This window comes from Choristoneura fumiferana, chromosome 20 (genome assembly GCF_025370935.1).
Source record: "Choristoneura fumiferana chromosome 20, NRCan_CFum_1, whole genome shotgun sequence".
Classification (NCBI taxonomy): domain Eukaryota; kingdom Metazoa; phylum Arthropoda; class Insecta; order Lepidoptera; family Tortricidae; genus Choristoneura; species Choristoneura fumiferana.
In genome coordinates this window covers 9,664,110-9,691,635 of record NC_133491.1, presented here as the reverse complement: position 1 = coordinate 9,691,635, position 27,526 = coordinate 9,664,110, and the positions used below count along the sequence as shown (strand labels likewise).

At 38.5% G+C, this 27,526-nt stretch overlaps 1 protein-coding gene across 1 annotated transcript in view; it reads left to right on the top strand.

The window, feature by feature from the left end:
- Positions 1-27,526, top strand: part of LOC141439019 (tRNA (adenine(58)-N(1))-methyltransferase catalytic subunit TRMT61A-like) — an 86,035-nt gene that overhangs the window by 37,861 nt on the left and 20,648 nt on the right. The window contains exon 5 of the mRNA XM_074103130.1: positions 7,136-7,305. Within this exon, the coding sequence (XP_073959231.1) occupies positions 7,136-7,305 (170 nt within the window). The remainder of the gene's footprint in view (positions 1-7,135; positions 7,306-27,526) is intronic.

The window sequence follows — 27,526 nt, the reverse complement described above, 5'->3', positions numbered from 1 at the left end:
TCTCCTAGTTGTCGCCTCGTCACAGGCTGCACTCCAGACTCCAGCACACCGACTATTTTATTTTCTCTGAATTGACTTCAGCCACAGAATAAATAATAGTACAAGCTTCATTCAGCCAGGTATATGTGAAGAGATAAGTTAAGATGCCCAAAGTTTAGCGTTTGGACACTAAATAAAACATACCTTCAACCAACTATCACGCTTATTTCCTACTATTGCCATTGCCACTCCATTAAAACTACATTAAGACTGTCTATCGCAGAAAATATAATAGTCCTGCATACAAAATAACCGGCGATTTCGGCCTATACAGCCATTTGAGTACCTTAAAGGCAGTCTCTTTTGACCTTTAATTTGACGTTGAGCATTTTTATGCCCTTCATTTTCATTATCCGAACCTTTAATACTTCTTAAAATGCCTTCGCAAACCTCAAGCTACAAGAGGAGCTGCGCTGGCGCAGCCCGCGGCGGGGCGGGGCCGACGCATGCGCGGCCACCCCGGCGACGACGCCCCGCGACTCACCTATATTTAGACGGCTTCATTGTCTGCCAAAGGTAACAGAGGGGTAATAAAGTTATTTAAAGGCAAAACTATGCGTTATGTATGAGACTTATGAGGCTGTAATAGTACTTAATAAAAGTGCCACACATTTGAAAGATTTTTCTGAGACAACATGGTCGCCTTTTGGTGATCCAATCTTTGATATTATAGGCTTCTTCCCTCTTCTTTAACTCTTGGCCTCAACCTCCGTGCCGTTGATTTTTTCTGAGTGGATTAATCCAAATAGATGCCTTGCCTTCCACTGTCGATTCTTCAAGCGGCGTGGTCTGTCCATTGCCACTTCAACTTACATATTATTCGAGCTATGTCGGCGACTACAGATTTTTATGAAAAATAAATCTGTTTATTATAAAAAATGAGTTTCTGTATTCCGGATTCTGCCATGCTTGACTTAGGATTATTTAATTAGAAAAGGCTGATACTATTGTTAAACTTTGATGACTTTTATCATATATAATAATTTATGTTTTGATACATTGGAGTCTAGTACAGTTTCTAGCTAATGGTATTAAGACTTAAACAGTTGCCATATCAGTAATTAATATCCAATCAGATCGCGGAACAATACCGTCTGCGCGCGAGTGCGACCTCATTACGATGCGTACGCGCCGCAGACTGTGCTGTGGCACTGCGACAGTGGTTTCATTTCATACTAACAATATGCTATATATTTTAATGTATGAATTAGTATAACTTCTTCTGTATGGCTATATAGTAAATCCTTAAAGTAATTCTGTCTGTCTGTTACTTTTTCCTTCATGTTTAAATCGCTAAAGTTATTTAAATGAAATTTGGTATGGATAGTTATAGTTTGAGACCCTGAGAAGAACACAAGATAATTTTTATCTAATAAAATTGCATAGTTCCCGTGGGATAGCGGGATAGCGTGAGATAAACAAATACTTGGCAGACGAAGTCACGGGTAAAAGCTAGTATGTAGTTTCATTAACAAGCTGTTTGATTAATATGTGGTTTTCAATAAAGAATATTAAAATTTGTAGTTCCATATCGGTTTGTACATTACATGCAAAAAGAGCCTTTTATTGAATACGGCCGAAATTTCGAGACAAATGTATTTATCTAAGTATTTATTTATCTACATATATAAATATATTTATCCGTTGTCTAGTATACATTTTGCAGGTGGTAGGACCTTGTGCAAGTTCCGCCCGGATTGCTACCACCATCTTGCTCGCTAATCCTGCCGTGAAGCAGCAGTGCTTGCACTGTTGTGTTTCAGCGTGGAGAGTAAGACAGCCGGTGAAATTACTGGCACGTGAGGTATCCCATCTTAGGCCTCTAGGTTGGCAACGCGTCTGCAATACAATGGTGTTGCAGATGTTTATGGGCGGTGGTGATCTCTTACCATCAGGTGACCCACTTGCTCGTTTTCCATCCAGTCGACTAAAAAAAAAATACATAATACAAGCTTTGCTAGGTCAATTGGTGTCAAATTGTCCCATGTTTTTTTTTATAATTTTTTGATGCAGTCAAACCCAATTTCATCCTTTAAACATGTAATTGAATTTACTGTGTTTCATTACGCTGTAAGTTAGGGCTCACATGTGATTTCACCGCGTTATCTCGCCCAATACATCAATGGCTTGTCCAGTATTGTTAGTGACGGTCGGATCCATTGTGAACGCGTTGCGTTGCGTTGCGTTGCGGGATAGTGATGGGCCCATTTGTCTTTTGATACAAACTGGATCTTGGATTCATACGGTTTTGAGTTTTGTCTGAATCAACAGTCGACTGAATAGCCAAGTGGTTAGAGAACCAGACTATGAAGCTTGAGGTACCGGGTTCGTTCGATCCCCAGTCGGGGCAATTATTTGTATGAATAACACGAAGGTTTACTCTCGAGTCTTCGACATTTAATATATGTATATAAAATAAAAGTCAGTATCATCATACTCTAAATTTAATAGAACTAATGACTACTGGCTATAATTTCATATACAATCATAAAGTAAATACTTAATAAACTCATGGTTCAATTTCTTGAATGTCAAAGTTAAACTTTTGATCGAAATAAATATTTTCATTCTGTCCAATCCCTACTACTAGATTCAGAATCATCAGCCAGCTTGTATTTTCATCTCACTCTAAAGTTAAATATAGCATCCCAGAGTTTGACCCAAATGTAGAGCGTGCTCTATATTATTTCGAAATCAAAAAAATAACAGTGACACAGAAAATATGGATTGGATCATTACAAAACATACGTGCAACACATACATCAAGGCAAAAGAAACTGCCATTTTCTACTGAAATCTTCTGGCGAGGCGAACGCCTTGGGTTACCCCCGTCGCGCCAGTAAATCTTAGGCGACATGAAGAGTTAGCCAGGCTTCCTTCAGGAGCTAGATATGCCTACAGCTCATCACGCAAAAGGATAATAAGTCTTTAGGTTACGGAGAACGGCCCGCTAATGCATATTGCTGGAAGGTACATATATAAAGCACTTTCATTCCGAACTATACCATAAAGTCATCTATTTAATCGCCTTAACTTGCCCATCACTAGCGTCTTTGTAAACGAATGAGGTACTTATAGCACAAAGCTTTTGTTACATAACGTTAGGCTAAATAGTTACAAAATATACTGAAGGATTACCGGTCGATGGCTAAGCAGCGAACTTCGTACACATTGTTGCTCATGCAGCTATAAGCTGAATGGGACCGAGACGAATTGCGAATAAGATCGATTTTGTTCTTGATTAGGCAAGATATTAGATGATGTGTTTTTATTAGATTTTTGTGACACTTCAATTGTATAACACTCAATATGTAGACTATCATCATCATGGTGGCCTTTTGGTAATCTTGGATGTAGGCTTCTTCGCTCTTCTTCCACTGTTGGCGATCATGTGCCCATCTAATCTAGTCTCGACCTCCGTGCCGTGAAATGCCGTCTAATATCCAGCGCTGTGGACCACCACACTACGACACTTGACGACATTTGACGCCACATTTGACATTTGGGGACACAAAGTGGATACTCTTGGGCACAGTAGACCACTACCGTGCCCAAGAGTAGCCATGACGTCTTGTACCTTGGTCTTGTTATTTCAGATCCATTCGGTACGTTACGTTTCGTTGATTATGTTGTAGTGTAGATAGTTATGTCGTATTAAATGACGTACATTTTTTACATACGTAGATTTTGAAAATTTTGAGGGAGCCTACAACGCTCTCAAAACGCGATTCACTTTCAGCTCTTAGCTGAACTGCATGCGTTTGTTATTTGAGGCAGAATCAACGTTGGTATATCTATTGCAAACAACACATCTCTATGTCTACCTACTCACAAACGCAAGCTCGACAACATTGGCCCACTTTGGCCACACTTCAGTAAATCTTAACTACGAACCTAACAAGCCCTACGCAACATTTCTAACACGTCTTAAAGTGTACACTTTAACCCTAACTATACTTCATTGCAGGTAATATTCACCAATGCGGTATTTGACAACTCCTGAATATTTATACCATGTCCTGTTTGTTATAATGAAAATATAGATATACAGCCAATGTTTTGCGAAGACAAAAATGTGATTTGGTTGTAAAGTGAATTGACTGATTTTTTGAAAAATCTATATATCTGTCTCTTTCTAAAACGCTTGTTTCTATTGAGTTGTTCTGGCGCTAACGAATTTATTCAAATGTAATGCTGCTCCAAAATATTTGACTACCTCATTCGCTACGATATATCTTTTTTTTTATTATGAGCGGGAGACAAACGAGCATGCGAAATGGGAAATGACCACCACCGCCCACAAGTACCAACTACTTATGGCAACTTTATAATGTTATATGGAAGGAAGTAAAGGTAACTAGACAGCGGGCAACCAAACAGACAAGGTCTCGCATAGTTTAAGGCATGTCCTCACTAATCTGTCAATTAGGCGGCATTCCTGTGCCGTGACCCGCGCCTGCGCAACCGAGGATGACTAAGTATTGTCCCTAAAGGGCTTCCACTAAATGCCATACCTATATATGTGCATACGAGAAATACCGTCAAAGTATGATTTTTGATGACCAGAGTCCAATTGCATAACAAAGTACAGTCAAGGACTTTACTCATAAGCCACCATGGAACTATTCCACAGGAAACGTCTTAGTGACATCACTTCAAAACATCACAAATTCACTAATAGTTAACTTGAACCTATTTTAAAGTAATTGGGCCCAGATAGCCAAGTGGTTAGAGAACCTGACTATGAAGGTTGAGGTCCCGGTTTTGATCTTCAGTCGGAGCAGATATTTATATAAATAAATGAAAAAATATCATGGGACACTTGACACCAATTGACCTAGTCCCAAACTAAGCAAAGCTTGTACTATGGATACTAGGCAACGGATAAACATACTTATACAGATAAAGACATACTTAAATATATATTAAACATCCAAGACCCGAGAACAAACATTCGTGTTATTCACACAAATATCTGCCCCGGCCGGGAATCGAACCCGGGACCTCAAGTAGTCAGGTTCTCCAACCACTTGGCCATCCGTTCGTCAATAATACGAATAATACGAATGTTTGTTCTCGACTCTTGGATGTTTAATATGTATTTAAGTATCTATGCAAGTAAGTTTATCCATTGCCTGTTGCCTAGTAGCCATAGTACAAGCTTTGGTTAGTTCGGAAATAGGTAAATTGTTGTCAATGGTATATATTTATGAATTTTATGATATTTGTGCGTGTTGAATTGGCGCTAGCGGTCACTCTCATCATCATCATCTGCCTTTATACGTGGGGTACAGGCTTTCTCTCCGAATGAAAGGGCTCGGGCTAGTTTCCACACGAGCCCTGTGCGGATTCAGAACTCCACACACACCATTTAACTGCTTCGTAGGTGTATCCATTTTCTTCACAATGTTTTCGATCGGTGAAAAGCTTTGTGATAAATTTCAAGGGTAAATTTCGCACATAAACTAGAGGTGCGAGCACGGGTTTCTATGGTTACAGTTTGGACCATTAGGCTGCCAAAAGTAATGTAGACATTCCTGCTTTTATTCATTAACAATCATTAACAACAACTCTTGTTAATAGATATTGTGTTATTTTTTTAATTCTGAACTGCAAAGTTCCAAGGAGGCGAAGTGAAAAAAAATCCTACATAATAATAACCTTCCATGACGCAGTCGTAATGAATACATCCGTGACGCAAATATATAGTAATAGGTACGCATAACGTACCTAATATCCACGTATGCCGTACGAACAACTCAGTAAACAAAGCGTTTGAGATGTTCCAATAAGATTCTTTACTTAGTAATAAATGTCAGTGCTATAAGCACATTAGAATATTAGATTCGAATCAGCAATGTTTATTAGCTTTATTTCTTCTAGCCGAGCGTATCAAACGTTAATCAATGATTAATTAACTTTAATTAAACGCTGGACGCGTCAAACTCGCTGATAACACGCAGTAATCCCAGTAACGAGCGAGACAACCCCACGACGTGACTTGTGATACATTAAGATAGCATTACATATTTCGCCACCTATACACATACGTACTCATATTAAACCCCCTTTAATAGCTTCATTACACGACCGACTACATTATGCTAATAGAACCCGCTCCGGGTTATTATATCATCCAGGCACGCGATATGCATTTTAAAAACAGAACATTTTTAAAATCGCCCCCCCGCCGCGGCGCGCCCGCTTCAGACGACTCTGATTGGCAGAGTGAGTGACGTACGCTGTCCTTATTGGTCGATAAGATTTGACAGATAAAATCCGGCGGCCCACATAAAAGACGATGTGTCGTTTCCCGGGCATTTTGGAGTTGTAAAAATTTCAAAACGGTATCGCGGTAACAAAAAGGTTTTCTATCTACGGCCCGGCCGGGCGTATCACATGGGAATGAAAACATCTGTCGACGTTTTGTTATGTCTGGATCGTTTTTTACGTGCGCGAGCGCATTATGAAGTGGTAAGACGTCGTAGTTTTGTTTGGATTGTGTAATAGCGAGGTCGATCGCCCCCGGCGCGTGTCAAACATTGTTACGGGCCCGAACGGGTCCGGCGGCGGTCGCGAGTCGAGGGCCCTTTGGTCATTATCGGCCCTTATGATAGGGTACTTGAGGCCCGCAAACTCCAGCTCCAATGAGGTCAACGACTCAGGCTCGACTTGAACTCGAAAGCCTTACCAAAAACACGACTACTTATAGCTTTAATTAGCTATAAAACTTCTAGCCGTTTTCACTTTGATTAAAAATAGCTATGCTGGCCTTAAAACAACTTGCAAAAAATAATTGACTAAACTTCTTTTGTACCATGGCGAAAAATTACCTAACCTTTACTTTGCCCCGCACATTAATAAAAACCGCCAAAATTATTTTATATTTAAGTGTTGGCAACACTATCAGAAGCAGAACCAACTCCTTTCGCCTTCTGCCCGTGTTTCTTATTAAGAACCAATCAAAAAATAATCAGACCCCCTAGTCCAAAGCAAATGGTGACTCCTACCTGTGTAGCTACCAGAAACTTTGACAAGAGTATTTGATTGTAGCTGTAAATAATAATTATAATTATTGTATTTATTTTTTTACCAGGCGGCCGCTTCTGCTCCTTCTCGCCGTGCATCGAGCAAGTCCAACGCACGTGCCTGGCGCTGAAGGAGCACGGCTTTCAGGAGTTGGCTACCATGGAAGTTCTGCAGACAGAAGTCAAGGTGTCGAGGAGGACCATCCCCGTGAGAGACCTGTCGTTCTTAAAACATAAGGTTAGTTACCTCGCATTATTATAAAAAAAAGCTGAACTTCACCTGAAGATGCTTATTATTCACTTGTAATGAGCATTCTAGCGAATTTTGCATTACAGGCTCACAAAATAAACTTGAGCGTTTTAGCGAGCATTTTAAACGACGGAAAAATTGCTTCGAGCATTTTGCCGTGCATCCTTCAAACAAGAATAAAATTTTAAACGAACATTTGCCGATTGACGACCAGATGGCCAAGTGGTTAGAGAACCTGACTACGAAGCTTGAGGTCCCGGGTTCGATTCCCGGCCGGGGCAGATATTTGTATGAATGATACGTACGTTTGTTATCGGGTCTTGGATTTTTAATATAAAAAATAAATATAAAATATCACGGGACAATTCACACCGATTGACCTAGTCCCAAAGTAAGCTTAGCAAAGCTTGTGTTATGGGTACTAAGCAACAGATAAATATAATTATATAGATAGATACATATTTAAATACATATTAAACACCCAAGACCCGAGAACAAACAGTTGCTTAGTACCCATAACACAAGCTTTGCTAAGCTTACTTTGGGACTAGGTCAATTGGTGTGAATTGTCCCGTGATATTTTTTTATTTATTATTTATCTATATAAGTATGTTTATCCGTTGCCTAGTATCCATAGTACAAGCTTTGCTTAGTTTGGGACTAGGTCAACAATGTTCCGCTCTACAATTCTACATACTTATATGCTTGGCTGTGTTCGTTGTTCAATTTGATAAATTTAAAAACGGCGAATGCTCAATGCTCTGTTGCAGGTGAATACTCAAGTTTATCAGCACTTTTAAGGCACAATTACACCGTATCGTTCCATGGCCGTCAGCAACGTGTCAGGCAAAAAGTATTGTTTGTATAGAACGGTATAAGACTATGGCCACTAGCACGTTTCCTAATCAACCGTCGCCGACGCGTGTCATGTATGCGCTTGACATTCCGTTCCTGACACGCTCCTATTACGGTCATGGCACGAGACAGTGTAGTGGGTAGAGACCTTTAAAATCTATGACACCAACAGAGGAATGTTACGCCATTTATACAATTCACCCTAATTATCTACCACATCGTGCTCCACTTACAAGTTATATCCACCAGTTTTACGTGAACATTGCCGATTTCAAATTAAATTGGAAAGTCACAATATTCCCTATTCCTTAAACGGCAATATATCTTCTCGTTTCCAATTGCTTCTAATTAAGAAAGTGAGCGAATGTGGGTTACTCAGCTGACCTCTGCGACTGACACATTAAGTTAACTAACTTATAGGTACGGGGTTCGTATTCGGCAATACTTTGAGTGATACAGAAATGATGGCTATATTATAGCGACTCAAAAATGACCCGAAATACTTTAGCATGTGTACTGTACGTATACACCCCTATAAATTTAAGATTTTTTTTCATTGTGTGTTAATACTATTGTTTGTGTCTTGTGTTGTGAACAAATGTATTTTCTTTCTTTCTTTGTTGACAAAGATTCCATACATTAATCGATGTTCAAAATATGCTGCATAAAATGCTTGAAGTTCGTAAATTTTGAGACAAAATTGGTTCCGCTATAATATAAACCTTTCCCGGAAAAAGTTCAAAACCCCTTGAATAGGTATGTCTTTAAGTTGCCGTAAAGTAGGTACATGCATGATTTTAATGGGAGACAGTTGGTTAAATCACAGTACCTACGTACTTGAAATGATTTACATGATGTATTTTGTTTTATCCCTTAAATTGACAAAATTGAAAAAAGTGAAGCCTCGTCGGTACCTTATACTCCAAAAATCTATATCAAAAAGATATATGGATGGCAAAAAAATGCACAAATAAGTGGCTGTGTGTATTTCAATTTGCATGAAAAGTCTTGAACCAACACTCAATTTAATATGATGAAAAATAAATTAATATAGATAGCGCTGGAAATAAACCAAAAACTCAAAGAACACAAAAATAAAAAATGGTAATTCCTTCCAAAAAAGTCTTCATTTCATTTCCAAATGCAAAGAAACTCGAAACAAATTAAAGTTAAATTGAACTTATTTTGCGAAATATATGCCAAGTTTCACTGCTTTATTTGATCGTAGGTGATAATTAGGAAAAAACTTAACAAGAATCCACCAACTGGTCTACCCGAATACTTGCTAATCCCACAATAATTTCATGCTACCCGAGAAGCCATTATGATTTTAGCATGACTTCTAAATCGCTGAGAGCAATCGAATAGTCTCGTTTCAACGCGGATCTATCGCTATAATTGACAGACTACTCGATGCTTGCGACATACGTTGCTTATGTATGGATGGGATGATCCGAATTCGGTGCATGTTGTAATATGCCGATCGTTTAAGTTGGTTTGAGGCTTATTACAATACCTACTATAAGCTATGTATAACCTTGAAAGTATTGCTGCAAGTTTTAAGGTTTGGAACTTTTTTGTCATTGCACTAAAAGTTAGAGACATATAAATGGTACCCTGTGTATAATAGATTCTGACCTGCTTTTAATGCGCATAGTTTTTTTATGTTTTTATAGGCTTTAGTAAATTAGCTTTGACTCAATTTCGGATCTTTGAGAAATTAACTCGGTTAAAAACAGACCTGAAAAAATAAATATTGGCTCTTTTAGCCATACGCACGCGTCATACTTTTAGCTCACATCCATGAGCTCAACGGTGAAATAAAAAACATCGTAAAGAAAGCTGCGCAAATCTACGAAACAATTCAATGGACTGTGTAAAGTTACTACCTCTCCATGCCGACGGCTTAAACAACGATCAATACAAATCCATGACATCTAAACAATCTCAATTTTGATTGCAATAATGTCTCAGCGTCACAATAAATCTCCAAGCAACAGCCCTATCAAACTAAGCCTATCGACATGTGATAAATCACTGCAGACTGTACCTAATTGCCCGATTCGGTGCGTTCCAATTCGTAAAGGACCACCTTGTATACTCCTTTTGGAGCCAGTTGTGTAATACTTGTACACTTTAGTATAACTATAATCATCCTCATCATCACAGCTCTTCTTCTTCGTTCGTTAGGTATTTTTTCAGAATGAGAAGGTTTAAGCCGTTATTCCCGCGCGGGCCCAGTGCGGAATGGAAACTTCATACACACCATTAATTTGCTTTAAAGGTTTGTGCGGGTTTCCTCATAATGTTTTCCTTCACTGACTCGTGATAAATTTCGATGTGATCTACATCAAAAAATATATTCTTGTGATACTTTCTTTTTTCTATACTCGTTTTCTACACACAAAAAAAATCTTGAGATAGGTATTTATTATCCCTAGAAAAATTTGATGTTTTGACTCAATGGTAATTATGCTATTGACATGTGCAAAACTGTCAAGGGTTAAAAAAATCTTACGCACTTTTATGAGTGTATGTTCTATGCATCTCTCTCGATATCTTACCAATTCTCTATATTTTAATTTAAAATAAAAATAAACTTGGATATCTTAAGAGTCTGTTAGCTCCAAGAGAAGCGCATGCGTCTCCACGTCAAGCTCTGAATGGGCTACACATATGAATGGCCTCGTATCGAACTATACTCGCTGGTAATTGGAAACACATTGGAGCCATGATACCCTGGTGCGTGGGAGGCAAGTTGACAATGTAACCAGCAACGGATTATAAAGGTATCGTAGAATGGCAGTTACCATACTTTACTGAAGACTTTATTTTTCTCCATAGAATGGTAAATTTAATGCTACAAAAATAAGTTTTTGTTAAAAAATAAATTTTTAATATAAGCTTTTTTTGCAGACTGTATTTGCATAAACTACATTTCCAAACCAAATTTCAAGTTGATGCCATTAACCATTGAGGAGTTCCCTGCCGCGTAGACGATCCTGTCACCCGATATTGTCACCATATTTACATAATCTCGAATGGAGACCGCGGATCCGCAAGCACAGCGTAGGACGTCCACCAACGAGATGGACGGATGTCTTAGTTAAATATCGAAAACACAAACTGAGACATGGATGCACAGAAAAACCAGAAAAAGAGACCAGCGCTGGGAATCGAACAAAGGCATAGGAAGAATTCGTGTCTGTACTCCTGTCCAGTGGAAGTGTAGGGGTAAGGCATGCAGCACGGAATGCTGCGGACCTGGGTTCGATTCCCTGCGCTGGTCACTTTTTCTGGTTTTTCTGTGCATCCATGTCTCAGTTTGTATTTTCGATATGGTTTTACGGGATGACCGTAAAAGTTACAAATTTGGAGTTGAAAAAAAAATACAAAAAGACTCCAAATAACCAATCATGACCTGGTTAAAGTCTTGGGTTCACGGTGAATGCAGGCCGCAGCTGGAGGTTTATAGGGGAGGCCATGTATGATAGGTATGATGATGATGATATAGAATCACCTTTATATTCTCAATAACTACTTTGTAAAGATAGAGCTCCCCTACACGTCGGCACGGCTGACATAGATTGAAGTATATCCTGTGCTATCCTGATGTGTATGGGGCACTAAACCGGCCGCGTGATTGGCGAGGCCCGGATTAAATGGACTGATTGATTTGTATGGGAACGTGATAAAAACGTTGAGAGGGTTTTGAAATAGATCGAGCTTTGGTATAACGATGGCAGTATGAAAATTATATTGATACTATCGAAAAACCGCCAATACAGGCGAGAAGCGAAGTCAATACCTACACTGGGCCCACGTGAAAAATACATCCCATGATCTCTTATTCTGAGAGGAGGCCTGTGCCCAGCAGTGTGCCTACCTACTTTGTGTACCTCCTACACACACACACAGGCACGCACGCACGCACGCACGCACACACGCACGCACGCACGCACGCACGCACGCACACACACACACACACACACACACACACACACACACACACAATCATACTCTCAAATTTTAGGAGGATATATTCCGTCAATTTCCTGTAAGCTGCAAATCGGCTAGTGTCGTCAATGTATCGATATCGCCGACATATCGTTTTGCGTTCAAAAACGTCACGCGCGCCGTTTGTCGCGAGCGGTCACGTTCGGAAACCAGTAGCCGACGTAGAGACGTCAGCGGCTTAAATATTTATCGATTAATTTATTCGAACTTGGGTACATTATTAATCGATTGCTGTTTGGTTTGTAAAGACATCAACGCGCGCTTATGTTGGTGAGAATGAACTTTTGTCAATATTATGATTACTACGTAGGATTTTTTTTATTTATACAATACTAGTTATGCCGCAATCTGTTGATTAGGTGTCTGTGGGGTACAACGTATAAATTCTATATATTAAAATATGTATACATATGTACGACGTGTGAGTATATTAACGCATTCAGCATTTTCAAAATTTCACAGTCGCAATTTTTTAGCTATTTACTAGCGCGCGTGCGTCCTGCGTTTGCAGCACTTGAAAGAGAAGGAATCAAGGGTTTGATAACCGGCACCTAATTCACTGTAGTACGAAACTATAGCAAGGTGGTACGTCAGAATGCCAAAATCATGTATGTCAAAATCTTATAAATATGACAAGTAAATTTGATTTTCAATTTTATTGAATGTTACATAACGTTTTAAACACGATACGACCAACAAACCATGATACTCGGATGTTAAAGTTTCGAGCTTTCTATTGTTTCTAGTTAATAACTATAAAATATCCTAAAACTTTCGCTAAAAATATCGCTAAACTATAATATATTATTTTATTATGATGCAAATTATTAAAATGAAAACATTACCTCTAATTGCAGTCGGGTAATAACATTTAAATGTATTTCCGTCTTTCTATATTCTATACTTATATTTTTTTAATTTAAGACTAAGTCACGGCCAAAACCTTATTTAATTATAAAATATGGCAATGCCAGCCTCGGCTTATCGATGAAATGAACCCCTATATGGCACATGCCTAGACGAAGTCCGTGGGAAAATGGCAGGCTTCTTAAAATCCAGCTAAAAGCCAACTCTGGTAACACTCATAATGTATGGTCGTCCATTAGGTTCCGGGGAACGACAGTGCATTATTTAAAATTTATAGTTATTACATAAGTATTGCAACGTGTGAAAACTTGAGGCTGGTGAAAACGAAAATTTAGAAATAGAAGCAGTTTTAAAATGGTTAGGTTAGTTTGGTAAGTACACTTTGAATATCGGCCTTACATAGAAATATTTTTCAAACACCTGATAAATATTTCAAGGGATGTTTGATCAAGCTAACCCAGCCACCGATTAAAATATTAAAAACAGATTAATTTTAAAACATCTTGCAGACATAATAGTTTCGCTCTAAAGCAAGAGAGAAGAGACCAAAAAATGGTTTGTGATGTGTGTTGCATAAGAAATATAAGCTTTATTCCTTTTGTTTTAGTGTATCTCTGGGTCCAGGGCAGTTGCGAAAAATGGTTTGGTCTATTTTGTGTCTTACATTGCGATTATGAATCTATTAGTGAAAACAATTTAGAAAGCTATGCAATTTTTACAAGGTTTTGCAACGTTACTGTGATTTATGTAAGTTGTGGTTTCAACATATGCAAACCATTTTTGGACTCCTTCATATAGTAAATTATAGCGTGGGGAACGCCACAATAGAGAAATCTACCTATCAGATTAGACTGAAATTCGACATACTTCTTTTTCGATGCAGTCAGGTAAAAATGACTTACGCGAATAGCTCCCTACAGGGTTCTTTCATTTGCATTGATATACCTATATTCGTAAATCATATATCGTCCATGCTTCACTGTTCGAGCAATTCATAAATTGAAGTCATTAGTGTTATCCATAAACCTTAGCAAATGGATTTCCAACAAGACGTAAGACGTAGCTTACGGCTTTCCTAGAGGCTGTATTTCACTCAAACATCGCTTATGGTTCTTTGGGGTAGATTCTGATCTGGATATTGTACGTGGAAGCAAAAAAGACGAATAAAAATATTGATAAAAAAAAACAGACATCTAAGAACTTCCTTACGAGTTAATAAAAGCGTAAAAGCTAAAGCCTTGCAAACTAAAATAAGAATTTTCAAACCGAATTCAAGACATCCTCCTTTTATTAAGTCGGTTAAAAAACCTCCAATGCTCACTATGTGTAATACATAAGCTCAGCTCAGCTCGGCTCGGCTCAGCTGTAATACATAAAAGAAAAGTTGAGAAAACCGTTGAAGTTTTCATCCTGAGTCCAATATCTCAAAAATGGCTGAACCGCTGAAACTTGACTACGAACCAATTGCTATTAAACTAATTTTCTTTAAAAAAAACTGCCAGTTCTCTGTGTTTAAAGCGATATGCCACAGACAAGCAGATATACAGCCTAAACTTATAACACTCTTTCTTTTTGCGTCAGGGGTTAAAACGTATGGTTTTGAGTCAAGATACTTGTAACCACGGCCGCTACGTGGCCGAAACTTCGAGGTAATTTTATTAATTATAATTATCTCCGTGATAAGTTCCAGGGAGTGAAATTAATATAATATCTTTAAAGGAGCAATTCTTCTTTTTTTATTTCGGCGTTATTGGAGAATTCTCTAACAATTTTAATGTTATTTGCCATATCATCCTCAAAAACCCCCACATAGGTTTTTGAGGACGACAAATCGATCTAGCTTGATCATCTTGGCTTTCGAGTTTTAGCCTGACCGGAGCTCCGTCGCCTAGGTACTTGCAATTATGAATGGGAATTGCTAAAGTTTAAAAAAAAACATTATATTGTATTTAGTGGTGTCAGAATACTACAACAATAGCAGGTTAAAACATTCGCGCGGTATTCTTAGGACTAATACTTAAAGCACTTGAATACCAAGTAGCCTCATAATCATTACAGTAGCTAGCCTCTATCAAGACATTAAGCTACCGAATAAGGCTTCGTAGAGCCGTTTGCGAGTCTAAGTTCAGAACATTCGCAAATCATAACGAGTGGCTAATAGTGCTGTCACCGGTATGGGAAAGGGGTCTTGTATCGCGAAGTGTATGGAGGTCCAGTGTGCCCAATCCGGTTCAAGCCCTATACTACGAAGTGCAAAATTCGAACTTCGTATCTTGCCGTCCCACTGACGCTTATATTATTTAACACGAGAGCGAGTGGGACGGTACAATACTAAATTCGATTTTCGATTTTAGTAGCTCCCAGGATACCAGGGTACACACAGAAGTAATAAAAGGATTAGAAATGTTATTGTTTGTTCTTTCAAAACTGATTTTATCACTTTTTTGCTTGCTTTGATTTTGTCTTCTTCTTTTAGGGTTTTGTACCTCAGAAGGAGAAAATGAACCGTATCTAATAAGATTACTTTGTTGTCCGTTTGGCTGTTGGTCTGGCAGAATCGCGTCGATGTGTCAAGTTGAAATTAATATTAAATACAGGAGTCTGCAATTAATTAGCGCTGTGCAAAAATTTGTGTGTTATTTCAAACTTTTTAATCTGTTTTTTATACACTAATCGTGTAACGGAACCTATACCTAAGGTTTATAAGTGCTCTGCTCTGTGCTGTTGTAGGGTAAGTACCTGTTGACATAGAATTGTAAAATTGTTTTAATGTTTATTTGGGTACAAACGGTACAATATGGCTAATTACAATGAAATAGTAGGTTATACACCAACCAGTAAAGTTACCACAGCCATGAAGTAATTCTTCATTGAGGCGACTGAATGGCTAAGTGGTTAGAGAACCTGAACACGAAGCTTGAGGTACCCGGGATCGATTCCCGGCCGGGGCAGATATTTGTATGAATAATACGATTGTTTGTTCTCGGGTCTTGGATGTTTAATATGTATTTATCTATATAAGCTTTGCTTAGTTTGGGACTAGGTCAACTGGTGTCAAGTGTCTCATGATATTCATTTATTTACTGGACAAGTAAAGGAAAAGACGGGAAGAATTCCAAAATACGAAGTTATTTATTGGTTAGTTTTACTTGTACGAAACTGCGCATCTTTTGTGAGTGAATTCAGTGCGTGGTTCGGACTCGCACTTCACCGTTTTCTACCCACTCTCACTCCCCAAGCTAACCTATCCGAAAGTGCTAACAATAAAAGACAAACAAAACCCCAGCCTGTCACGTCAAGAATTCGTCAACACCAATTCTTAATTACGATCTTAACAAGCATACATCCTAATTTAGATCGTTCATTATAGTTATGAAAATGATTTATATCGCGTCGAGGACAAATGCGCGCCGCCGCCGGCTTTGCTGCATTTTTTTAATACACTGCGTGTGTTGCCAAGTAACCTCTGCGCAGTGTGCAGTAAGAGACTAGACTGCGCAATGAACAAAGAAATTTTCCTCCGGTCGTACAGTCGCATACTTTCGTGGTAGGGTTGTTCCCTATCGCGCCGACGCAGCTGCGCGGGACAAAGCATACGTGCATTCCCACATTACTTACCGAAATGACTTATAGATCTCACAAGACTTACTATGCTCTCATTGCGTACTTATGTTTCTGTCTGTACCAAATATAGTGTTACGCATCGCTGGCTCGCCATAATGTACAATCAAGTGCAAAAATAAATATCTATTCAAACCACTCAAAAATATGTTACTACGGCCTTATTGCGGCGAAATAAGAGTCTGTGGTACAGTCACCAGCATTAATATCTGCCACAGCGGAGCGTGCAAAAATATCTGACACGTCCTACCGGCTCTAGAAATAGAGTCGTATCAGATATTTATGCACGCTTGTTGTGTCCGATATTGGTGCTGGTGACTGTATTTATTTTTGAAACTTTGAATAAGTTTATATTTTTACACTTGAATGTACAGTAGGTGGATAATGCCGCGAAGCGTTTCAACCGCCATATCTTGGGCGTTGTCATAAGCCTAGGTGGCATTAACGTGGTCGTCATTTAAGTTCTGTGAAATAGACCCGTGCAAAATTTCATGCCTCTAACAAAGCGATTGGAAATTCATTATTTTACATGTGTAACTATAATCCCAATCCCGTGAAAAAATTGGTATAAAAATTGGCCTACTTGTTATATCAGAGATTCAGCTATCTACGCTTCCTCCTCACCTAGTCTTGAGATTGTTGGGTATATTAAACAGGTATACTAAAAAACTAAGAGTGTATCACAAATAAATCAAAGAGTACTATATCATAGCCACTGTCAATCTGTCAAGTTAAAACTGTTGACCTCTCCGGATTCAAGCCCGAAATCAATAGATTCGTCCAGATTCGTCATCGATAGCAATTGAAACGATTATATCTCATCTACTGTCATTTTAAACTGGCACTGACCAGTCATGACTTTTTTCTTAAGGTTCACTATTTGTTTAAAAATCATTCTAAGAAATGTGAATGACAATATATTTATTTGGATGGTGTCTTTCAATTCACGTGGCACTAGAAGACAGGCCTGTGCAAATAAGTATTTAACACATCGACCGACATTGTCGAATCGGTCGAATCTGTTTTCTTAAAGGCCAGCAAAGCATCAACAATTATGCCGATATTGTAAATTTATATCACCGAAGAATTTACTGTACCTTTATTAAAAACGGTTAGGATTCAAAATTGTTGCCACGTTCGATATTGTGTCAAAAAATGTGGCGCTTTCATTTTCATTTACAAGCTTTTAACTAATTCATAGCGTTGATTATGTATAAATCTTTTAAGCCAAATTCCACACTCCCAGTGGTCAAGTCAACTCTTGAACACGTAGTACAGAAACAGCCAGCGAAAAAAAACTCATGATATGAAAATGATGTTTTTGAAAAAAACTCGTATAATAGTCATAATACCACAAACGGGACTTATCACGCTAAAATACACCAGTAGTTTTGTTGTGTACTACTATGTGATTACACGTCTTGAAACGTCGAGGTAAATGTGTTTTAGCGTGATAAGTCCCGTTTGTGGTATTTTGACTATGAGTGAAAATCACGAAAATTTGAAACATTAACTGGTATGATCCCAAAAAAGCCCTCGCTTGTCGAGATAAACAATAACTTGTTACCTCTACCAACAACTCTCAATCACGGTTGGTCCCATAATTTTCCCAATAATTAATGCGGGTCCATTAAGCCGGTAACTGTATAATTCGGAGCGTAGCGCGTGCGCCGATCTTATCGCGTCGTCGCCCGCGTCGCCGGGTGCGAGTCCAAACACCGGGCAAGTTCTTGACACAACAAATATTGATTACTCCAGATGTTATAATACTTTAAGGAGGTCCATATCAATGAACTAAAACCTTTTTTCCTTGTTCCTTAACATATGTAGGTAGGTATTTCTTTGGTATTTCTCATTTTTGTGCACATAGTCACTTCCATGGATGTCATTACCGTGGATGTAACAACTCTTTGAAATATTTGAAAAAAGAGTTGATCTTACGATAACCCGCGCCATAAATAAATTGTGAATCCATCACAAACATTAGCACTTTCTCAAAATATTAGAAAACGAAATTACATCCATGGAAGTGACTGTTGTGCACAAAAATGAGAAATGCCGAAACACAAGACAACTGGCTGACAAGCTGGGTTTTCCTCCAGCTTCACATTCTGCACATAATAGATTTTCTAAGATTTTACCAAACTCTGATGGGAATTTCCGAAACTTACATCATGGTCTTCTTTACGTTTTATTTTTATATGAAGGATAAAAGCACAATGTTCGCTTGGACAGCGCCATCTATTGATTACAGGGGAAGTTAACACTATACATATCCTCTCATCTTGAAAGCCGAGGTACTTCAATGCTTTTGGAGACTGTCCTCTATTCTTATTTATAATTCAAATATATCCCACAGGAACGCATTACGGAACATTAAGTAATATCTTATATGCTAATCGAAATCTTTGTTTATTTACAGATAAATTCGAAGAATTCAGATAGTATTCGAAGTTTCATCTAAATCCGTCCAACCGTTATTATAATAGGTTGTGTGCTCTTTGTTGTTTTGGAAATGATCTTGTGCAGGTGTGGTGATTTTACTCTTAGAAAAAGAATTGTATACAATCAATGTTCAACCAACTTCCCAATCTGCACTGAGCCTGCGTGGGAACTTCATCCCAAGACCTCTTAGTCTGAAGGGATGCCTATACCGGGTACCCAGTTATGGAAGTTGTATACGCTGAAAATGAACTGTTGTACTTATCAGAAGTGGAAAACGGGCATTTGCCCTATGAAGTTCTCTTGGGTCATGGTAAAATACTTACCTAGAACACTTCATTGAACCTTTGCGAGCATAAATCCATCTAAAATAAACGTGCTTTAACCCAAATACCCTGTTTAATGGCATGCTTACTTTATTAAGACGTCGTTATGTTATTACCATAATAAATTAAAAGCAAAATTACTAGTTTATCCGACATATTTCCTACACTAAAGAGGTTAACCGGGACGGATGAAATATATATCGCACCTTCGGTAGTACAAGGGATATGTCTTTGTTCGATTTGATGTCTTACTAGGACTAGGAGTACTTTGAGGACGCGAGATAAATGTGCGAGTCGCCTATATGGCTATAAAACCATTTTTTATCATTTTCCCAGCTCAGTCTGTAACAGAGTTAATTGCTCAAAAAAATGATAATTGTTATTCAAAAAGGACTGCGTTTTTTACGTAAAGCTTGGAAATACGAAAGAAAATATACAGTATAATGATGGTTTTTGTGGCAAGCTAGTTGGCGCTAGTATCATGAGGTCCGTTTGACAACTTTGACATATTTGTGTCACGTTTGTGATTGGTTATAGTACATTGTGTCTTAAGGGCGGTAAATAAGGAATTACGAACGAGAGTCTATTAGAAGCCCGAAGTCGAAGACTGAGGGCTTTAATAAGTCGATGTTCGTAATTCTAGTACCGCCCGTGCGACATACAATGTTTTTCATCACATTTGCAAGTAAAATTGTATATTTGTAAAAGAAAAACTAATATTTTTTCAAAAATTGCCGATACCGCTGACTACGCTCTTGGCAGCGCCAGCCTCCGCGCCGCCCTACCCCAGCCTGACCATGTGCCCGACCTGCGCGCGCCGCGCTCCTGCACGCCATGCAGTATCACACTCATTTACCGCCCTTGGGCTTCATGACATGAAAATTAGTACGGGCAATGACTCATTTACCGACCACGGGTTTCATGACAAGCATATTAAGGTCGAAGGGTTTTATTTGGGGGGTTGCAACAAAGGTAGCCTGCATGTTACGACACTGTTTACGAGCAAGTGTGATGAAAAATAACTAAACGAGCCGATCGCAAGCAAGACTGTAACGTTAAACGGACCTCACTATACTAACGCCATCTAGCGAATTTCGCCTGTTAAGAATTTCCTTATTCATAGATTTGTTTATTCGTTCGTATCGGTAACCCTCATACATGGTCCGTCAAGGAGTATAACACAGTGCATGTTGTCCTTACTCAGCAACATCCAATGGCATGTCAGACAGAAGATGCATCCAACTTAATCCAATAATATTAACAAACACGCTCTTCGCAACAAGCCACAAATCAAAGAACAAAGAGATTTAGGGCAGTGTAACACGATCCGCCATATTGTTGGTCGTGTGACGCAACAAATCTGTCGCATGCGCATAGGCAAGATGGCGGCGTGATCGAGGGCCGACAGCCGTGGCGAAAGGATGCGCGGGCCGTGAAATCGCTCGTTAGGCTCTTGTAGCAACGCGGGGAAAACGTACGGCCTGCGGTCGGTGCGGTGACCGATGTTTGATTAACACTCTGGACATCAAAAGACCTTTTTAAAGATATTTGCCTTAGAAACGTCGTCAACAATGACTGAGTTTCTAAGCGGTTCAATGCACGTATATGTGCCAGTGAGGCATTCATCGCTTGTTGTTTCAGTGACGTTGCTGAAAAAAGCAGTTGTAGCCTAATAATCTGACTTATGGCCTCTTAACACGGGTGGGTAGAGCCTGGCTTGAGTTCTGAATTTTTCTGAATTTGTGTGTGAAATTACATTTAAAATTCATCATGGGATTTTCGGTGAAGGGACCTGCATTCCCCTGCAAAGCAGTTTAGTTGTATGTTTTATTTTTAGAGGGAGGGAAGCTAGCATGCGGATCATCCGAAGAGAAATGATTACGACCGCTCATGAGTACCAACAACTCAAGGAGAGTCACTGGTCTGTTGCTGGGATTTATGAAAGTACAGTAGATTCGATTATCTGAACTAATTGGGGGACGTGGGTGTTCGCAAAACCGGTATATACGGGGTACGCATATGTATATTGTGTATTTAATTCAGCCATCCATATTTACGTACAGGTAAATGAAAACCATATAGTTTATCGACTAGCGGTTACTTGGAAGTAACATACGAGTACAATTAACAATTCGCGACAAGTGCGCGAGCATTGTAGCGCAGGAGGCGGGAGAGGCACGCGCGGGTCGAGCGGGCGTAGTAGTTCGGATAAGCGGTCGTTCGGTTGAGCGACGTTCGGATAATCGACGCTCCACTGTATAAGTCCTTTTCTTGAAAGCCCCCATATCATAGTTGTTTAAAAACATTACCAACCGAGGGAATTGTGTTTTGTGTAGTTTCTAATTAGCCCTGGGTGCGTGGAGACTACAACACAAGTGTTCTAATCTTAAGAGGAGGCCTGGCCTGGAACTGGGACGCATAGGCCAGAGATGAGATAATGACTGCCGAAGACCTTTGCAACTTTGTCGGTTAATGCTGACTGCAAATGCGTTCTCACAATCCTATAAAGCATGAGCGCAAGCACCTTTTGCTTATCCGATTCTGTTGATTCGATGGTATCAGTACATTGTCGCATGAACAAACGCCCTAGATATACAACAACCACGGGCAAGTACCTTCGCTCCGACACGGTATACCGTTACCACTGCCATCTATAAATTCGCGCCTTGACAAAATAATAGGGGAGTCGATACTTCCACGCTATTAACGCCCGGAAAGATATATTGAATCTACTCTTCTCAATCAGATACCTTAATACAGCCTTCCAGCTTGTAATAGAAATTTCTAACTCGTTAAACTGCAGTATAAGGGTACCTGATAAATGGCTTTTACTCTTAAACCTCCGACCACAGCACCTTGTGAGTTAACAGACGCTTTGTCATATACCTAGTACATTTTATGCACATGGTTTTTATCGCCGTGGAGAACTTAGTTCAGTCGACAGCAAATCTTAGCAAAATACGAGTTCCTACGAAGATTACTGATTGAATTGGTTGCATCTTTATTCCATGGAATGGAATTATACATAACTTGGACATTTACACCATTCATGATATATCTTTATATCTTGAGTATAAATCCTTGTTTTAATTATGCAGTTGCGTGCATATTTATGATTGGCTGTACTTGTAGTTAAGCTTTTAAATCATCTTCTAGGTCCCGTATTAAATCATCCTGCTAGATCAGATCGCAAGGAGAGTCATAGTAATAGTATAAAAACAAATAAATATTGAACTTAATATTTTTACCGTGCTTCTCCGCTACCAAATGTACTTACACCACAGCTGTGCGACACATAGTTATGTTTTAACACGCGGTACCTATTTGACGCGTATGAAGCTCTCTCCGATTACATCCACAAAGCTACAAAACTGGCGGTAGTTACTATATACTATAGATTTATCGATCTTGAAAGTGTATCGCGTCAAATACAAAAAAAAATTGAATCAAAAGTTCTAATAAAAATCTTTAAAGGGTCGAACTAACTCAACCGACTGAATTATTCTGGATTCAATTTAAAACATCTTGTATATCGGTATAAACGCCGAGGATGCTGTATCGGTGTATGTCGGACATGAATGGCACACGCAGCACTGAATGAACCATGAATCAACCGGTCAAGTGCGAATGTCTTACATTTGCAACAACGAATGCTTGAGTGTGAATACGAACGTTGCTTGTCGGATACTAGTTTGTGGACGAATCAATTTGTGTTGCGATGTCAGGGCACTATATCTTCATAAACAAAGAAATCTATTTGAAAACGTGAAACTGACATGAGATTTTGGTCAGTCTTATTCAAAAATATAAGAATAAGCCGAAATGCTTTATGTAAAAAATAAAGTATACACACTTTAACTTCTGATATCCTGACTGTACTAATAATGTAAATGCGAAAATAAGTCTATCTGTTTTCTTCACGCTTAAAACACTGAACCGATTCAGTTGAAATGTATATAGTTCAGATAAAGTTTGAAATATATTATACGTAAAAGCTCAAGTCTCCTTTTAGTTAAAATTATGTCTAACTCACTCTTTTATGATGCTTACATAATATCCCTAGATTCGTGTACTGAATTTCTCTAGAAAGTGAATCTGTGCAACGCCGGTGGCAAACAAACAAGAACCTTTGGCTGGAAACATTAACAGTTACAGTACCAAGAGGCACACACGCAACGAACTGAGAAAACATTCGCCTCGCCGCTACTCGCGAGTAGTCATGGCAGGGCCGTGTGCGAGATGTGCATGTTTTAGAACATTTTGACGATGCAACTGTCGTTTAAATTAACTAGTGCACCGCAGTTCGTGCTGCATTTGGCACGCTCGCATTTATTTATGCCACCAGTTAGATGCAGCGGAGGTTTAGTAATCTGATTTACCGATGTACACCGTGTGAGTGAAATGAATGACACGATGCTTTGAAGCGTTGCCTCATTGCTCACGTCTCTTCCCAACTGTTTGTTCATTGGCGATGCGGTTACGATAAATTATCGAAACTTAAGTGGATTATAAAACACGATGACGAGTAAAAGTAAAAGGAAAGATGCCTCCAAAGTGACTTTAATTTGGTCAATTGGGAAACTTGGTCTGTTTTTGTTTGTTTCTATGTAGTACATTTAAAAAAAGGATTAGTATCCTTCTCTAACATTAGTATGTTAGAGAACCATTATAAAGCAATCATCTAAACTTTGAGTAAAATACTCGTACGTTTCTCTAGCATCTAAAATAAATCTGTCTGCTGAAGTGTTTGTAAATTCCCTTTTTCCTTCGTTTGTCTCTGTTATCCCTAATTCATAATGTTGATTTGAGTTCGTTAATCATTAAAATTGAAATTATGCGGGATTCAGTATTCAGGATTTTTGGAAATGTCATCTTATACATACAATGCAGTGGGTTAGACGTGACAAGTTTATATGTAAAAAAACTTTTCCAGAAACAAATACTTCATGTCATAAGAAATTAAGTTTATGACAAACGATACATTTAGAACTTTAATTTTATGGCAAGCAATATAGACTCCTTTGTAAAGCCGAGTTTAGACTTGCAATAAAAATCGTGCCAGTTGCATTACATTGCGAGGCCGTAAAACCAACGAGTTTGTAGTGGTCAATCGAGCGCCGCAATGTAATGCAACTTGCACGATTTTTCTTGCGATTCTAAACTCGGCTTAACATATGTGACATGGGCAAAGAGTTATAGGAACAAAGAATATTGTAACTGAAAAACGTATACGATCGAAATTTACGTTCATTAGTCCATTCACCCTATACCCATTAAATGTACGAGCTAAATTTAAACTAGTTTATACTACCTGTAACATACAACAAAGTAAAACTAGGCTTGCTTCACACTGCAGATTTAGGCGTTTTCATTTCTCATACACGACCGCGGGATAGAGTCGTCAGTCGCATGTACCGCGGCAGGCAATAAATTAGAACTGCTCGAGTGTTCCCACGAAACCGTATCAAGATGCTGCGCCCTAGAACACAGGGCCTCGAAAACGGGGACGGGCGAAATGCATTATTTTCCACCTCGATTTATTTCGCTGTGTGTGACACTCTTGCGTTTTGTTAGCTGTCACTCGTTCACACTCGGGCGTGTTGCTTTTGTTTGTAAAGGACGGCTTGCGTTTTCGTTTTGGATTGCGTGGTGACGATATTGGATGTAGCTTGGTTTTGGTCTTTTTAGGGATTAATGATGACAGGTTTTCTAAATCGATTACACATTGAATAGCTTCTTTAAAACTGGTAGCTATTTACTGAACTCTGAAAATGCTTAAGTTATAGCAAAAAGTGGATGTTACGAGTATTTACCGGTAATCATGGAAAAACATTGAATAATTTGGCTCTAAACGAAATCTTCATAAATACTATAATAATGTTAAGGATTCAGAAAAAACGAAATAAACAACTTTTTCGTATTGAAATTGTTGTCTTTTCTCATCTAAAGATGGCACTGCCAAACGTCACAGTTTCCGCAGCCTAAAAACAATAGACTTTGCTGGTCCAGATCTATTGCAGAGCTACAGTGCATCCAATTGTGTCCAATATTATTTATTTCATTTGGAATTATTGTGCTATGCCTGTCGGGGTACCGGTTGTTCACGATTGCATTAAATGGTGTTTCGTAAAGGGTCATGTTATTGGGAGCTCCAAGATATGTAATGTACCTACATATACAATTAATCAATAAGGTACGTACTAAAAAGCTATTTTTACTGGTTTCTACTGTGAAAGTAGATAAGAGAGACCGATTTGCTGCTTAAGTTCAAATTAATTATATCTAATAGCACTCCATTATTTGGGGGCACGCCAGTGCTCCTGCCAAGTCAAACGCAAAGTAAACTGGCGTACCATCTTGTCTCGAACCATTTCGGCGTATTTTCGCGCCTGTTTTGGAGCACTGGTATATATAGTGGAAGACTTAAATTCAGTTCAATGAGGGCTATCGCGTATGAATTCGCCGCTAGAGGCGCTAGTGTAGCGTGAGGTCTCCGAAATGTCAAATCTCATAGTTTTTGGGTGAGCTACGCGGGTTTATTTAAAATTAGAATAATTTTGTGAATATTTTACAATATCTGAAATTAATTATGGCAAATATGCGTTCCGGGGCAATGAATGTCTGCGTTTTGAGACAGTTTTGTCTTTCGGAAACCTTTGTCCTCCCTTTTTTCCGAACAAAACGGGGACTATGCAACACTGTGACATGCTCGAAATTTTTATGGTACGGTTTTAAGGTGTATTAAATATGATTCTAATTTAAAATTTGTTCTCACGCCCGTAATAACAGACTTTGAAAGCCATACTTAAAAACCTCACGCAACAGTGCGCCATCTAGTGAGCCAAAAAACGATAGCCCTCATTGGTAGGTTAAGGGTACTTACGAGTATAAAAACCCTCAAACTTCAATATGATAGCTTCGTACGTTTAGAAGTCAGAGTTGCAATGTTACATACTGACTAATTGATTGATTAAGAATCCCACTTTTTATTAATAGTATCCTCGTAAAAACTAGATTTTCGAAGATTTAGAGTACCGTACCTACCGCATAGAATCCCATATTAAATCATATAAATTAGGTCAGATTTTAGCCAATTTTAAATTTTTATCACATCTATCTCCTAAGCCGGGCTGTTTATGAGATTTTACTATACTTTATAAGCACATCATTTTAATAGATACTTGGCACGTTTTGTATACCATTTATTTGTTGGGATTTTTATTTTCGACTTTATTATTATTACGAACCAATTGATGCTTTAATTTTAACAACATCTACTTCCATTACACATAAAATAGATATCTGAATGATTTATGAATTGAATATTCGTTAAGGCTATTTAGCATTTGATTTACGCTTCGACGAAGACAACTATCGTCCACAGGACGTTCACGGATCTGCTAAAAACCTTAACATGCCATTGCAAATGACTTATGGAATTAACCTTGAATGTATTAAAATCGATTAATTGTATAAACGTGATTAAGCCACATCCGTAATTGTGATTGATCGAGTCCAGAGAACAATGGGCCTCCGACAGACGGACAGACCGGATAGAAATTGCTGATATATATATCCATTGATCACGATACGAAAGTGGACCAATATCAGTGTTTACATTGGCACTTTTATGATAATTACTGAATTAATCATTCGTTTTAGATCTCTGGTTAGGATTAAATTAATTGATATTACAAAAGTTCTATTTATACGTCAATTGTTATCGGTTTTTTGGATTGGAGCTTATTGTGGTATTGTCGTTGTGTCGTGGTTATTGTTTGGATATTTCGTCAATTGGACGACTTAATTTGAAGAACATATTACGTTATTCAGTCTGTTTTACTACTACTTTTATGTGGTTAATCTCAAACAATAACAAGAGGTACTTTTCAATTACGGAATTGCAACAAGGTGATGCTGCATGGTTATATATGTTATAAAGTTTGCGTTGAATATTTTTTTCTGCATTATAAAACCGAAAAAACATTCATATATGCTTACACACATTTTACAAAGTGCGAGATACTGCTACCCTCCACGAGATGGCACTAGTAGTCTAAGTTTCGCGAACAAATTGCAAT